Source organism: Schistocerca serialis, chromosome 8, assembly GCF_023864345.2.
Source record: "Schistocerca serialis cubense isolate TAMUIC-IGC-003099 chromosome 8, iqSchSeri2.2, whole genome shotgun sequence".
Taxonomy (NCBI): domain Eukaryota; kingdom Metazoa; phylum Arthropoda; class Insecta; order Orthoptera; family Acrididae; genus Schistocerca; species Schistocerca serialis.
This window is the reverse complement of record NC_064645.1, coordinates 278,693,460-278,711,027: the sequence shown is the minus strand read 5'-3', so window position 1 is coordinate 278,711,027 and position 17,568 is coordinate 278,693,460. Positions and strand designations below refer to the sequence as shown.

General features: G+C 39.4%; 1 protein-coding gene across 1 annotated transcript in view; it reads right to left on the bottom strand.

Moving 5' to 3' along the window:
- The window catches only part of LOC126416971 (photoreceptor outer segment membrane glycoprotein 2-like), a 51,076-nt gene that overhangs the window by 20,029 nt on the left and 13,479 nt on the right, over positions 1 to 17,568 (bottom strand). Inside the window, exon 3 of the mRNA XM_050084853.1 lies at positions 371 to 520. Coding sequence (XP_049940810.1) covers positions 371 to 520 — 150 coding nt within the window. The remainder of the gene's footprint in view (positions 1 to 370; positions 521 to 17,568) is intronic.

Genomic DNA, 17,568 nt, shown 5'->3' with positions numbered 1-17,568 from the left:
TCTCGGTCCGGCACACAGTTTTAATCTGCCAGGAAGTTTCATATCAGCGCACACTTCGCTGCAGAGTGAAACTCTCATACTGGAAGCCTGTTGATAACTCATTGCCTCAACTATACAGGAGGGATTACCTTCAGTCTTCCACTATCTCTTCAATAATTGAGGAAGGTAAACTGTTTTTTCCAAAACATAATATACTCTGTTTATCATTTGGACTCTGATTTCTCTTCAAAGAGTGATCCATTTTTGACGTGTGCATCTAATCTAAGTCCATTTTACGTAACTTCAGTGTGAATAAAGAGTGTAAATAGTGTACTTACTATTTCTACGTTAAGTCATCTAATAATTAGAAAGAGTTGTATGTATTTTTCACCTTATCAATATCCAGTAAACTTGACCCTAGGGCAAAACGGCAATCTCCTCTGCCAAATATCCATCCATAAGCTTTACCACCTGGATCTCCAACTAAAACACTGTTCCTTGCTGAAGTGTAAATGTATCGCAGCAGGATGCCTGAAATAAGCTGATACATAATTAATTTATTAATAAAGTATTTGAGACTGCAAATAAACAATATATAAATGCCTTTAAGAAGCAAATACTTACATTATTCTGCATTACTTTTAAAAAAATGAAATTATCCAGTCACTAAGACAGTTAACAGCACACTACTATAGTACAATTAACAAATGATTGAGGTCCGCGCAAATCAAGGCACCAACAGGGCCTGCATTATTGCCAATTTCAAGCAACAGTTGCAGTAAATGTATATTTGTGTTTTACACCTGAACAAAGCGTGCATCCTGTAAATTATGTTTCTCACTTGCTTACATAGAAGTTGTCACTTACCGCCACCATCAGCGAAGATAACTCGCAACAAATGGAATAAAAATTCTCCAAGTAACTCTTACGATCATGTTTCATGTTTGCATTTTCTATGGCATTCACAGCAGAGCATTCAGAACATGACTGAACGCTCATTGGGTGTTGAAGAATGAGTGACATAGGCGCGTAGAATAAGCCTAAACTCACCTGCCATCATTTGTGACTCCAACTATAGTAGTATGTAAAATGTAGTGTGCTTCACTAAGGACTTTACAATTACTCTAAAGACTCACATACCTGTTTTGTAAAAATGTGTGTGTGTGTGTGTGTGTGTGTGTGTGTGTGTGTGTGTGTGTGTGTGCCCACACACACACACCCACACACACACACACACACACACACACACACACACACACACACACACACACACACACACACACACACACATTTTACACAACAGGTATGTGAGTCTTTAGAGTAATTGTAAAGTCCTTAGTGAAGCACACTACATTTTACATACTACTATAGTTGGAGTCACAAATGATGGCAGGTGAGTTTAGGCTTATTCTACGCGCCTATGTCACTCATTCTTCAACACCCAATGAGCATTCAGTCATGTTCTGAATGCTCTGCTGTGAATGCCATAGAAAATGCAAACATGAAACATGATCGTAAGAGTTACTTGGAGAATTTTTATTCCATTTGTTGCGAGTTATCTTCGCTGATGGTGGCGGTAAGTGACAACTTCTATGTAAGCAAGTGAGAAACATAATTTACAGGATGCCCACACACACACACACACACACACACACACACACACACACACACACCACTATCATGTCTGCAAACACACACAAACACACAAGTGTGGAATTCTACCTTTCTTACATCCCCAGAACTAAAAACCAAGAATTGTCAGGCATGGCACGTGAGGTGGCCATGCAATTACCCACCACAGCCTACATGCCTACCTGTGGATGTGGAATTTAGTCACCAAGTAGGAAATTCCATTTGGTTTGAACAGAGAGATGAAAACAACAGTGACTCCGGTTCACTACTGCCTACACTCAAACAAGGTTTACTGCACAGTTTCATTCCCTCTGATTCTAGTAAAGCAAACTAGTGTCCTTAAACAGGCACCCCTTAACTAGATTCACTTTAGTCAAAATATCCACGGGTGTGCTGCCGGTCTATAGTGTCCAACGGGCGCAATATTTCGGCGATCATACATGTCGCCATCATCAGGTGAACTGACGGACTGAGCTCCTGTGAACGTGCCGGCACGGAGATCCGTACGCTATGGCTGCTCAGAGGGAACTGGGTTCGGTCGCGGCGGCGGCCGATTTAAATACCCTCCGCCCACGGCGCGCTCCCTCCGCCGTCCGCGCCCCGCGCCACGGTCGCGCTGTGGAACGGATTGCGACGGCGTCTGAGATGACGTCGGAGTGATGGCTCTGTCCGCCGTGGTCGTCACAACTATACGTTTGCTCGATTTACTCTTGATTAACCCGATCGCTGGTTCCCAAGCCTTGCTAAGATTATAGCCACAGTCACGGTTTATGAGGTCGTCATTGGTGCGAATTTCGATGGCCTCTCTAACAACGCTGTCCCAGTATCTCGACGTCTGTACCAGAATCCTCGTGCGGTCATATTCCATGGCGTGATTTTCCGACAAACAATGTTCAGCGACCGCCGACTTGCTCGGATACATCAGGCGAGTGTGCCTCTGGTGTTCACGGCATCGATCCTCGACGGTATGCATCGTCTGACCAATATATGACCTGCCACATTGACACGGAATCTGGTACACGCCGGCCTTCCTCAAACCGAGGTCATCTTTGGCGCTCCCCACCAGTGCACGAGTTTTATTTGGAGGACAAAACACAGTTCCGACCTGGTGTTTCTTCAGAATGCGAGCGATTTTCCCCGAGAGTGCGCCTGTGTATGGAATAAATGCAGTGCCTACCTCCTCCCTCGTGACTTCATCCATCTCAAGAGGTTGTGCTGCAGTGGTTGGGCGGAGAGCACGTTGAATCTGCCACTCTGAGTACCCATTTTTTCGAAATACAGTTCTCAGATGTTCCAATTCCTGGGGTAGACTCTCTGCGTCAGAGATAGTGCGCGCCCTATGTACTAGAGTTTTAAGTACCCCATTCCTCTGTGAAGGGTGGTGGCAGCTGTCTGCGTGCAAATACAGATCAGTGTGCGTAGTCTTCCGATACACCCCATGACCTAGGGTGCCGTCTGCCCTTCTCTTGACCAAGACGTCAAGGAAAGGTAATTTACCCTCCGTTTAAGTCTCCATAGTGAATTTGATATTGGGGTGTATGGAGTTTAGATGTGTAAGGAAGTCAAGGAGTTTATCCATACCATGTGGCCAGATGACGAACGTGTCGTCCACGTAACGGAAAAAGCAAGTAGGTTTCCATACGGATGACGACAGGGCTTCCTCCTCGAAGTTCTCCATGTACAAATTCGCTACCACCGGTGAGAGTGGGCTACCCATGGCGACTCCCTCCGTTTGTTCGTAGTATTCTCCATTAAAAAGAAAATACGTCGAAGTCAAGACATGCCTAAAAAGTTCAGTGGTCTTCTCATCAAACTTCTGACTAATCAATTCTAGTGACTCTCGCAGGGGTACCCTCGTAAACAAGGAAACGACGTCAAAACTCACCATGATATCTGACTCATCCAACCTGCAGCTGTCAAGGCGTTTAACAAAATCCACGGAATTATGGATGTGATGAGGGCATTTACCCACATAGGGACTTAATATTCCCGTCAGGTATTTGGCCAACAAATATGTAGGTGCCCTGATGTTGCTGACAATGGGGCGTAATGGTATCCCCTCTTTGTGAACCTTCGGGAGTCCATATAGTCTAGGCGGTACCGGACCTTGGGGCAACAATTTCTTAGCGTCACCCTCCGGTAAATCTGCGTCCTTGAGAAGCGCCCTCGTCTTGTTCTCCACCTTCTTTGTAGGGTCAACGCTGATCTTCCGGTAGGAATTGTCATTTAGCAGGCTCTGCATCTTATCAGTGTAGTCCTTATGGGAGACAACAACTGTAGCATTGCCTTTGTCAGCCGGTAAGACAACAATTTCAGAGCGCTCCCTCAGATCACGAATGGCCGCCCTCTCTTTACTGTTGATATTTGACTTCATCGGCTTGTATTTCGTCAACGCACGACAAGTTTCACGACGTATTTCCTCGGCTGATTCTGGCGGAAGTTGAGCTGCAACCTGTTCAACAGCACTAACAATTTCTGTGACTGGAGTGAACTTGGGGGTGGGAGCGAAGTTGAGACCTTTCTGCAAAACCGAGACTGCATCATCACTCAACACCATGCCACTCAAATTGATGACAGTCTTGCACGGAACCTGCAGAGATGGTTTGTCAAGGAGACGTGAGAACTTAGCTGTTTGACGTCCCGTAGCCTTCTTATGGGCGGAATCAGCTGACACCCAGGTGACACCATCAATCCAATCCCAGGAACAAGAAGTAAACTTACTAGCCAGTTGCTAATGTAGTTTGAGTAATTCCTGTGAGATAAACTCAAGGCTCCGGCGGGTGAATTGCACTCTCTCACGTACCAATGCGAGGCTGGCTCGTTTCTTGATTCTCTTAGCTGCTGCAGAATCGATGTGATGCATAACCTTAGCAAAATTTGGAACAACATTCTCGGAACGACATCTCTTTAGAAAGGCAAGGGTACTTAACAAACGACATCTACGGTGGCTTTAAATCGGCCGCCGCCGCGACCGAACCCAGTTCCCTCTGAGCAGCCATAGCGTACGGATCTCCGTGCCGGCACGTTCACAGGAGCTCAGTCCGTCAGTTCACCTGATGATGGCGACATGTATGATCGCCGAAATATTGTGCCCGTTGGACACTATAGACCGGCAGCACACCCGTAGATATTTTGACTATCAAATACGCCGGGAGAAACTCAAGAATCACATAGATTCACTTTAATTAGATTGTAGTCAGCTCAAGATGGATAACCTATAGTAACAGATGAGTAGATGAGTCCTTCCATCTACCACCAGAAAACTCACCTCCTAATGTAACCAAAAACTTTAGAGAAAACCTAAGTTCACTAGTACATAAGTTTCACAACCACGCCGTAATAATTGGAGGAGATTTTAATCATCCAACAATCAAATGGGATAATTACAATCCTCTTAGAGGTGGGCATGACAAGACATCTTGTGAAACATTATTAAATGCTTTCTCTGAAAACTATCTAGAACAGATGGTACGGAAACCCATTCATGATGAAAATATATCAGATCCAACAGCAACTAATGGACCAATCCTCTTTGAGGATGTCCACATCTAAACTGGTATAAGTGACCAGGAGTAAATTATAGCAACAATGATTATCAAAATACAATAGCCAACTGAAACAAGGAGAAAGATCTAACACACAGAAAACCAGCAGCAGTGTCACATCTCAGTAAGGAACTAGAAACTTTCAGCCAATGACAGGGAAATTATGCCTCAAGTTTTTAAGAATAGTTGACCATGCACTGGACAGATATGTACTCAGTAGAATAGTTCATGATGGGCAAGGGTCCACCATGGTGTACAGTCACTGTAAATAAATTCCTAAATAAACAGAGACTACTGCAAAATAGATGTAAAACAAAGTAGATGGTCGTAGATAGAGATATTGAATGAAATTCAAAAGCAACGCAAACCCTCTAGAAGTAGCCAATACTTTTAACAGATATTATATTACTGTAGCAGACGAATTAATAAGTCAAAATAAAACAAATGCAGTAAGTAAATTGTTAAACCCCCCACATACAAATCATACTATGGTTTTCATACCTACAACAGATGCAGAAGTGTCAAACCTAATAAAACAACTTAAAATTAAACACTCTTCTGGCTTGGATGGTGTTACATCACATCTCATAAAGGAATGCAGAGAATGTATATTAAAACCATTGACACACATGCTGAATGCTGCGATAGAAGAAGGTGTATTTCCAGAGTCACTGAAAGTAAGTAAAGTGAAGCCAATATTTAAGAAAGGGAACAGGGATGAATTAGGAAATTACAGGCCAATATCATTGATCTCAACATTTGCTAAAATCTACGAAATGATAATAAAGAATAGAATTGTAAGTTTTATAACAAAGTACAGTATACTGCATTCATCACAACATGGTTTCAGAGAAGGGAAGTCAACAAAAACAGCATCAACAGATATAATTGAGCACATTCTTAATTTACTTGACAGGCAACAAAAGACTTGTGGGATTTTTATGGACCTATCTAAGGCATTTGATTGTGTGAACCACTCAAAATTAATGATGAAATTATATCAGTATGGAATTAGAGGAAAATGCTATGACATACTTAAATCATACATTACAAATAGGAAACAATGCACAGAAATCAGACAAACTAGTGGGGGAAATATAACAAACTACATATCAGAATTACAAACAGTTAAACACGGTGTGCCGCAAGGGTCTGTGCTTGGGCCAATACTATTTATACTCTACGTAAATGACTTCCCTAGCTATATAAATCAGAAACTCATAATGTATGCTGATGACACAACAATCATTTGCACAGCTGACAGAAAGGAGGAGCTTGAGAAGGAAGCACTCCTGACTATTAGAAATGCAAATAAATATTTAACACAAAACAACCTGTTTATGAATCAGTCTAAAACAATGAATGTAGTATTTCAGACCAAGCATAGTGAAAATTATAATATAAATGTTAATATAAATGGAAAGACTATTAAAGAAGTAACCAGCACAAATTTTCTAGGAACTATAATAGACAAACATTTGGCATGGGGGGAGCACATAGATGCACTGTGTAAAAAGATAAACAAACAGATCTTCATCATGCATAAAACAGCTAAGACTGTGGATGATAAAGTCCTCAGATCAATGTATTATGGACTTGTCTTCCCACATTTGTCTTATTCAGTTCATATATGGGGAAATGCACAAGCTGTCTACCTAAAAAGAATATTCACAATTCAGAAAAGGGCAGTGAGATGCATTGCAAAAATACCACCAAGACAGACCTGTAGGCAAGCTTTTGTACACTATAATATTATGACAGTATATTCACTGTATATATACCAAAGCATAATGGTGGTAAGGTCAAGTGATAAACACCTCCTAAATAAAGATATACACAAACACGGTACAAGAGGTACAGAAATCTAAAACTGTCTATGACTGCCCCAGAAGAAGCAGGCAAAAGGTTTTTTAATAAACTCCCCAAAATCATTAAAAAAGAAACAGATCTAAAATGTTTTAAAAATCATTTGAAACTATATCTCACAGAGAAATGTATATACAGTTTGAGTGAATACTAAGATGGTGTTTAAATATATCATTACTGAAATGTACCTGTAAAAATTATCATTTCTGTATGTTTTTTTGATTTGTGTGTACGTATAATGTGAAACATGTAAAACCTTTGTATGATTATGGACTATTTCTGTTTAATCATTTGTTTCATTTATATATATATTGAAATCAAGTTTGATGTTAATAGGCTATTGTATGACACACCCAATACTCTCAGCTGGATTTTCAGCTGGAGTCCATGGGCAAAGAATAAATAAATAAATAAAAAGCAATGAGAAATGTGTGAAGCCTTCAGTGATTATCATAATAGAATTTTGTCAAATGATCTTTCATGAAACCCCAATAAATTCTAGTGTATATAAAGGCTGTTAGTAACACCAAAGTTAGTGTCCAGTCACTCGCAGATGAGGCAAGGACTGAAATTGAGGGTAGCAAAGCAAAAGCAAAAATGCTTAACTCTGTTTTTAAATGTTCCTTTGTAAAGTAGGCCCAGGTGTATAGCTCCAGTTTAATCCTCATACCAATGAAAAGATGAGTGAAATAGATGCCAGTGTCAGAGGTGTTGAGACACAGCTAAAATCATTAAAACAGAACAAAGCTAGAGGGCCAAATGGATTCCTATAAGATTCTACACTGAATGTGTGGCTGAATTAGCCCCTTTCTAACTTTAAGCTGCTGTACATCCTTTGAACAAAAATCGATTCCAATTACTTGGAAGATGGTACAGGTCACATCTATCTACAAGAAGGGTAGCAGAAGTTATCCAAAAAACCATCATCCAAGATCCTTTTATTGTAGAACCATAGAACATATTCTGAACTGAAACATAATGAGAGATCTCAAAAAGAGTGACCTCCTTGCCAATCAACATGAATTCTGAAACCACAGGTAATGTGAAACTAAACTCACACTTTTCTCACACGAATTATTCAAAATCAAGGATTAAGGCAGTCAGGTAGATGCAGTATTCCCCAATTTCAGAAAAGTATTTGACTCAGTACCACATCTACACTTACCCTATCCATCAAAAGTATGAACATATGGCATATCAAGTGAGATCTGTGACTGGATTGAGGATTTTTTGGTAGGAAGGACACATCAAGTTATTTTGATTGGAGAGTCACTGACAAATGTAGAAGTAGCTTCACGTATTACTCAGGGAAGGGGTTCTGGGACCCTTGCTATTCATTTTGTATATTAATGGGCTTGCGGACAATACTAACAGTAACCTCAGATTCTTTGCAGATGATGCAGTTATCTGTAAAGAAGTACTGTCTGAAAGAAGCTGTGCAAATATAGTCACATCTTGATAAGATTTCAAAATGGTGCAAAGATTGGTAACTTACTTTAAATGTTCAGAAACATAAAATGTGCACTTAATAAAACAAAAAACTACAGTATCCATGGTGTAATATCAATGAGTTACAGTTGGAATCGGTTAACTCATACAAATATCTGGGTGTAACAATTTATAGGCACATGAAATAGAATGATCACACAGTTTCACTCATAGGTAAAGCAAATGTTCAACTGTGGTTCTTGAGTAGAATACTAGTGACATGAAATCACTCTACAAAGGAGACTGCATACAAAATGTGACCCATCCAAGAATAATGCTCAAGTGTGTTTGACCCACACTAGACAGGACTAACAGAGGATGCTGAATGGCTACAGAGAAGGGCAGCTTGGTCACATGTTTGTTTGAACTATTGGAGAGTGTCACAAAAGGACCAAGAAGACAAGATTAGACTAATTACAGCATACACAGAGTCACTGAACTAATCATTTTTTCTGAGATACCTATGTAAATAGAATGGGAGAAAGCTGTAATAATTGGTACAATGGGATGTACTCTCTGCCATGCACTTCACAGTGGTTTGCAGACCATAGAGGTAGATGTAAATGTAGTCAAGCATTTTATAAAGTATTCCCAGAATTCTACCAGAGTCTATGGTCTGCTTTCCCTACAATTGAGCCTATTTGATCATCCAGTTTTATATTCCACAAATTGTTACAGCCAGCTACTTGTTTGCATTCACAGATTTGAATGGTGACCCACTGATTTTGCAGACATAAAACCCTACATTTCTGCATTTTGTAAAGTGTACAATTTTCTGTTTCCAAACATTTATATCAAGTAGCCAATCTTTAAACCCTTTGGAATCTCATCAAGATTTCACTAGGCATTAGTGAAGCCTTTCCCAGGCAGTTCTTAATTATACATAATTGAAACACCTGCATAATGCTTGAGATTACTATTAATATTGTCTGATAGGCCAACAGTAATGGTCCTATCATCTTTTGATGACTCTATGTCCAAGCTAACAAGCTGTGTACTCACAGTCCACTCACAAACTTGATACTCTGTATAATTGTACATTTGTTATTAATTTTGGTGTGATACTGAATCAAAAGCTTTTCCGAGTCAAGAATCACTGCATTCACCTTTCTGCCTTGATTTGTGGCTATTAGTATGTCCTGCAAGTAGAGCATGTATTGGATTTTGCATGATGTGTTCCTGATTCCATACTGGTTGGCACTAATTTGCAGTTGTTAAGTGAGCTATTATGTAAAAATGCTCAACAGCTGGAACTGTCAACTGTCTACCACATTGAAGAATCTGACACAAGCATAACATGCAGTCAGTGTGTATTCAACAATATCAATTCCATTGTCTCTACTGTCACTGGCTGGAATACTTTTCACAGCATGAGGGGCATCAATGCATCATCCCACCCTCAGCTCTCCAAACATCTCAAGAGGTCCAGAGGCTAAAATTATCTCCTGGTGCAACAAAAGTATGTAACCCAGGTGATACGGAACTACAGATATTTCACCCTAAATCAAGTAAAGCATTACAGCAAATTACTGTTCTAGACTTGGACATTCCATATACTGTGGATGTATGCTAAGAGGGTCCACTCAGTGCAGCCACTCTAAAAGTGCCAACAATTCCTTAATGAAAGAGATTTTTCAGTCTACAAGTAACACAATTCATGATGAGAGGAGTGGAGTAATTTTCTGGCCATTCATTAATTCATCACCAAGTTACTACAATACAGTGTCATGGCTTTACAATACACTGTCAACTACAGACAGCAGCAAGGTACCACATTTATGAATCTAGTCTCTTTCCCCCTGACTTTAGATTGGTCACTGTCAACATCACAGTTAAAAATTAAACACTTCTCAGATACTGTTTACAGGAACAGATTCTACATTAAAGCTCACTTAACAAGTACTCGTTTAATAAGCTGAAAATAACCCCCCTATATAAACATGTGGTAAGTCGAGTTATTTTATCTACTCACCTAAGAGAAGTGGGCAGGAAATGCTGGAGAGGTGTAGTCTATCTGTAAACTGATTAGCAAGTAGCACCTTCCCCAGAAAAATAATACAGCTATTGAACAGGATGATTAAGAATCTATATCCCCTCTAGCATTGTAGAAGAATGTACAGAGATTATGTGGATTCTGTCCATATGCATTTCTTGCATTAGTAACTTACATCTGTATTCCAAATAATGTTAATGCACTTTCTGGAATATACACATCTACGCACTGCATTGTCAGTTCTTCATAAGGCATGCTGCAGAGGGTTGGTATAACTTTGTGAAACACACTGTAGTTGTTTCTTGTGACACAGACGGATATACAGAGTGGGGAATCACATGCTTGCTATTCAGTCTGCAGACCTATGAAGGAGGGAAGTGCGTGACAACAGTCCAGCAAAATAACTTGTCTTGCACTTCTATGCCCCTCCCATTTACCCTGTTACGCAACCAAAACATAATTTATTCCTTAATAAGGCTCCACTGCACTTAAATATTGTATACACATTTAATATTTATACCCAATTCATTTCACTTAACAATAAACATTACTTTTAAACCATTAAAACTCTTTTTTTAATAATTGCAATAAATAAGATCTTTTTGTAGGAAACTGAATGTAACTTAATTTTTGCTAGATGTCACAGTTTTCGAGCTATTCAAGAAAAACACAAAAAAGTGACCCTGAAGTCCCGGCCTCCCATTGCCATAATAGCACCCCTCTAGTTGGGAGTTTTAGTATGTTGTTCACGGCACTCCTCCCTAGCACTGTACAGAAATTTGAGAAGACACGAAATTTTCCCCAAAATTTTCCTTTGTTGAGTGGACTACTACACATGTAGAGTGGAAACCAATAATGAGATAAGTATCAAATAATTTTTTTTGGGTAAGACCCAAAAAACCAAGCTAAGTGTCACTGTCAACAACCTGAAAAGTCGGCTAAGCAGTGTTATCATTTATTACAGAGCTCATGGCATGAATGAAAAATATAACACTTTTGCTAATTAAGTGCTTACCTTATTTCAACACTGTTTTCCCCCAAAACTAACCAAGTTAGAGCAAAGTCTACAAAGAAGCCATGGATTACTCAAGGAATAGGGGTATCTTGTAAAATAAAAAGAAAACTGTATCTGTCAGTCCGAAACAGTTCTGATGTTGATGCTATAGCACATTACAAGAAATACTGCAAAATATTAAAGACTGCAATACAAACATCAAAGAAAATATATTACAAGGAAAAGTCAGTCATATCAGATAACAAAATAAAGACAATATGGGATATAGCGAAGGAGACTGGTAGAACCAGACATGAAGAGGGACAAATAGCATTAAGAGTAAATGATACATTGGTGACAGATGTGTATAGTGTTGCAGAACTTTTTAACGAACATTTTAAAGCTGTTACTGAAAAGATGGGGTTGTCAGGTTCTGTAGATGCTGCTATGGCATACCTCAGACCAGACATTTCAAGTAACTTCCATAATATGAATTTTATCCTTACTACCCTAGTAGAAATAATATTCATCATAAAATCTTTAAAATCAAAAACATCTAGTGGGTATGATGAAATATCAACAAAGTTAATTAAAGAATGTGATTCAGAGTTAAGTAACATATTAAGCTATCTGTGTAACCAGTAGTTTATCAGTGGAATATTTCCTGGATGGTTGAAATATGCTGAAATTAAGCCACTATTTAAGAAGGTAGAGAAAGAAATAGCATAAAATTTCCATCCAATTTCACTTTTGCCAGCATTCTCAAAAATTTTAGAAAAAGTAATGTACAATCGGCTTTATAACCATCTTATCTCAAATAACATACTATCAAAGTCACAGTTCGGATTTGTAAAGGTTTCTGATGTTGAGAAGGCTATCTACAATTACAGTGAAAATGTGCTTAATTCATTAAGACAAAAAATTGCAGGCAACTGGTATATTTTGTGATCTGCCAAAGGCATTTGACTGTGTAAATCACAATATTCTTTTTTAAGCAAATTAGAATATTATGGTGTAACAGGAAACGCAGCAAAATGGTTCAAATCTTATATCTCTGGCAGGAAACAAAGGGTGTTATTAGGAAAAAGACATATATTAAGCTATCAGGCATCATCCAACTGGGAGCTAATTACATGTGGAGTCCCACAAGGTTCCATTTTAGGGCCCTTACTTTTTCTTGTGTATATCAATGACCTTTCATCAGTAACATTACCAGATGCCAAGTTCATATTATTTGCTGATGATACAAACATTGCAATAAACAGCAAATCAAGTGTAGTCTTAGAAAGATTGGCTAATAAAATATTTGTGGACATTAATCACTGGTTCCTAACCAATTCTTTGTCACTAACTTCGAAGAAACACACTACATGCAGTTCAGAATTTGTAAGGAGGAGGAGGATATTAGTGTTTAACGTCCCGTCGACAACGAGGTCATTAGAGACGGAGCGCAAGCTCGGGTGAGGGAAGGATGGGAAAGGAAATCGGCCGTGCCCTTTCAAAGGAACCATCCCGGCATTTGCCTGAAGCGATTTAGGGAAATCACGGAAAACCTAAATCAGGATGGCCGGAGACGGGATTGAACCGTCGTCCTCCCGAATGCGATTTGTAAGGGGTGACCCATGAGTATATGCCTAACATATGATGACAAGCAGATAGAAGAAGTGGACAGTGTTAAATTCTTGGGATTACAGCTTGATAATAAATTCAACTGGGGGGAGCATACCACAGAACTGCTGAAGCGTCTTAACAAATCTCTATTTGCAATGCGAATTGTGTCAGACATTGGAGATATAAAAATGAAAAAGCTAGCATACTATGCTTACTTTCATTCCATAATGTCATATGGGATTATTTTTTGGGGTAATTCATCAAGCCAAGCTAAAATTTTCTGGGCACAAAAACATGCAGTAAGAGTTATATGTGGTGTGAACTCAAGAACATCCTGCAGGAACCTGTTTAGGGAACTAGGGATACTAACTACTGCTTCCCAATATATTTATAAAAGACCTGAAAGATAGCATGAGCAGTATGCACCTGCCTACCGGTGAGGCTAAGGCAGGCTAAGTGCTACAAAGCATTGCAATTGTTTGCATAGTGTGACCCAGATTATGCCCAGGCTGAAAAATGTAAGAGGCCAGAAGAATGTTAGAGCTTCAAGTTCCGAAAACATTTATTATTAACAAAACTGATAAACGCTTGAGATTTCTTTCATCAGCACTTACCTCATTTTTCCTGATACCAGTATAGCATTTAGCACGAGTGTAGAAAGCAAATAACAAATATTGTTGAGGTTTTTTCATTACAATATTTTTTTTTTCAAACCAAAAAACTGAATAATTCGGAATAAGTCTTTTGGCTCTTAGTCCGTTATTGATTTCCATTCTCCAAATGGTGGTGAGAAGGTACTGGGAAATGATAGTTATGAAAAAAATTCTATGTGTTGTCCCATTTCTGCATTATTTAGTATTGAAGTTAGCCAGTCCAGTTGTCACACACACAAATTCAAGCAGCCTGCCAGAGACAGTGTCAGTATACTTGTTCTTCATTTGGTTTCCTCAAATTGAACAACAACAGCTTTCAAGAAAGGCATATTGTGAATGGTAATGAGCATACAAATAAGTGGTAACTCACAGACCCACAGATGCTTGTGCGCTACTGCATTTTAGCACGTGCAAGTGCTTGAATCTGCACACACAACAGTCAGATTGGCTGACTTGATGCTAAATAGCTCAGAAATGGTGCAACATACTGATTTTTGTCTTAATAATTATTTCTCAGCACAATCTCCTCTGCAATGCTCTTACAAGCTTTTGAGCCTGTTTCTGACCACTCTGTATATATAATGTAGATTGCATTACTCCTACCTACTTTGTGTGGTTGTGCAGAAATGCTAACCATTTGCATGTAGTACTTCATGCCAATTTGTCATTAGTTGCAATCTGCAATCCGTACTCATGTTGTTGCTATCTTAATGGCCAGCAGTGCAAATAAGGAAGAAATGAGAGTCAATCAGTAACAGAAGCTAACAAACTATTGAAAATAGATTCATACAAAAAAATGAACGACTGTTTAAAAATATCATATGACAAATTCAACAAGCATTAGTCAATATGCAGGAAGACTAAGGGTGAAAAATGGGATGACATACAGTTTTGTCAACTGATACCTGTACTGGTGCCTAAGGCATTCAACTCAAAACAGCAAAAAACTTATCACCAAACAATAAACAGAACTTCTGATGAACCATAAAAGTTGGCTTGGATGTTGAACAGTGGGATATGGGATCAGTTTCATGTGAAAAAGTTCCTAGGGAAAATGTGCTGGAAGAAAATTATATAACAAGTTACTTAAGATAATTGGATAGATGGAAAAATCTGCTCACTTTAACAGTGGTGTTTCTCTTCCTGCCCCTCCGCAGCTCCCTAAATAGCCACACCATCAACCACCACTCCTGTCCTACAAACCGAGCTTGGACAACCTCTTTAACATTCCACAGTCTTCAACACTGCCTCCCAGACTAAGAATAACTCTGCTTTTCTCTCCAATTACCAGATTTTTTTATCTGTTCAATTACCTTATTTTGTCAAAAATTGATTGTTTTGTTATTATAACACGTTACTTAGTGATATAAAATGTTTCTCAGTTACAATTTTTTTAAATTGTCTGCCGCACATTCTGAATCTACTGGGTGATCAAAAAGTCAGTATAAACTTGAAAACTTAATAAACCACGGAATAATGTAGATAGAGAAGTAAAACTTGACACACATGCTTGGAATGACATGGGGTTTTACTGGGGGGAAGGGGGAGGGGGGAGGGGGGAGGGGTGAGGGGGAGGGGGGGGGAGGTTCACAAAATGTCCGACACATGGGGATGGACAGCAAAACGTCAGTAACTGCTACCGAGACGGGTGAGAGGTACGCCGATATGTTACAGAAACGCATCATCCCCAGCCTGGCTGGTAATGATAAACACCTGCTGGAACGTGCGATATTTATGCAGGATGGCACTCCACCCCATATTGCTAGACGCGTGAAAGATTTCTTGCACGCATCATTTGGTGATGATCGTGTGCTCAGCTGCCACTTTCGTCATGCTTGGCCTCCCAAGTCCCCAGACCTCAGTCCGTGCGATTTTTGGCTTTGGGGTTACGTGAAGTCACAAGTGTAACGTGATCAACCTACATCTCTAGGGATGCTGAAAGACAACATCCGATGCCAATGCCTCATCATAACTCCGGACATGCTTTACAGTGCTGTTCACAACATGATTCCTCGACTACAGCTATTGTTGAGGAATGATGGTGGACATATTGAGCATTTCCTGTAAAGAACATCATCTTTGCTTTGTCTTACTTTGTTATGCTAATTATTGCTATTCTGATCAGATGAAGCGCCATCTGTCGGACATTTTTGAACTTTTGTATTTTTTTGGTTCTAATAAAACCCCATGTCATTCCAAGCATGTGTGTCAATTTGTAACTCTCTATCTACATAATTCCGTGATTTATTCAGTTTTCAAATTTATACTGGCTTTTTGATCACCCAGTATTTTTACAGAATCACACAGTATTTTGAACGTCTTCTTTTGCTGATGCCTTTGTCCTGCGGTTATGCAGGGTCGGCATGGTTAGGATTGGATTTGGCAAGGTTAATGTCAAGGGCGGATGCCCTTCCTACTTCCACCCTGTACCCCTGGGATGGAATTAATGTACCCCCTGCTGTCTGCGTCTACTGTAAGCCATGGAATAGTGTGAACGTGTTCAGATATCTGCAAATCATTTAGCTGAGGCTGAATGTGAGGACCAGCCTGGTATTCACCTAGTGGGATGTGGAAAACTGCCTAAAAACCACATCACATCCAGGCTGACTGGGTTACTGGTCGACATTGGTAATCCGCTGGGCGGATTCGATCCAGGGCCGGTGCACCTACCCGAGTCTAGGAAGCAGCACATTAGCGCTCTCGGCTAACCTGGCGGGTAGTATGTTGAACATGTACTTGCATAAATCAAATGATCTGTATATAAATTTGGTAAATGTAGGTTTACAAGTGTGTGTTATTGTAACAGTCCTTTTTAAAAATTTAGTGAAATACCATTTAATTTGTTCAATGTGCAAGCAGATGCATTTTAGATTTAAAATATGAACTGAAAAAGCAGAAACATTGTGAAAGATATTCATTACACTAGTTTTTACATAAAGTTTATGACACTTGACAACATTACCTGTTGTTGTTGTTGTGGTCTTCAGTCCTGAGACTGGTTTGATGCAACTCTCCATGCTACTCTATCCTGTGCAAGCTTCTTCACCTCCCAGTACCTACTGCAATCTACATCCTTTTGAATCTGCTTAGTGTATTCATCTCTTGGTCTCCCTCTATGGTTTTTACCCTCCACGGTGCCCTCCAATATTAAATTGGTGATCCCTCGATGTCTCAGAACATGTCCTACCAAACGATCCCTTCTTCTAGTCAAATTGTGCCACAAGCTCCTCTTCTCCCCAATTCTATTCAATACCTCCTCATTAGTTATGTGATCTACCCATCTAATCTTCAGCATTCTTCTGTAGCACCACATTTCAAAAGTTTCTATTCTCTTCTTGTCCAAACTATTTATCATCCATGTTTCACTTCCATACATGGCTACACTCCATACAAATAATTTCAGAAACGACTTCCTGGCACTTAAATCTATACTTGATGTTAACAAATTTCTCTTCTTCAGAAACACTTTCCTTGCCATTGTCAGTCTACATTTTATATCCTCTCTACTTTGACCATCATCAGTTATTTTGCTCCCCAAATAGCAAAACTCCTTTACTACTTTAAGTGTCTCATTTCCTAATCTAATTCCCTCAGCTTCACTCGACTTAATTCGACAACATTCCATTATCCTCATTTTGTTTATACCCTCCTTTCAAGACACTATCCATTCCATTCAGCTGTTCTTCCAAGTCTTTTGCTGTCTCTGACAGAATTACAATGTCATCGGCAAACCTCAAAGTTTTTATTTCTTTTCCATGGATTTTAATACCTACTCCAAATTTTTCTTATGTTTCCTTCACTGCTTGC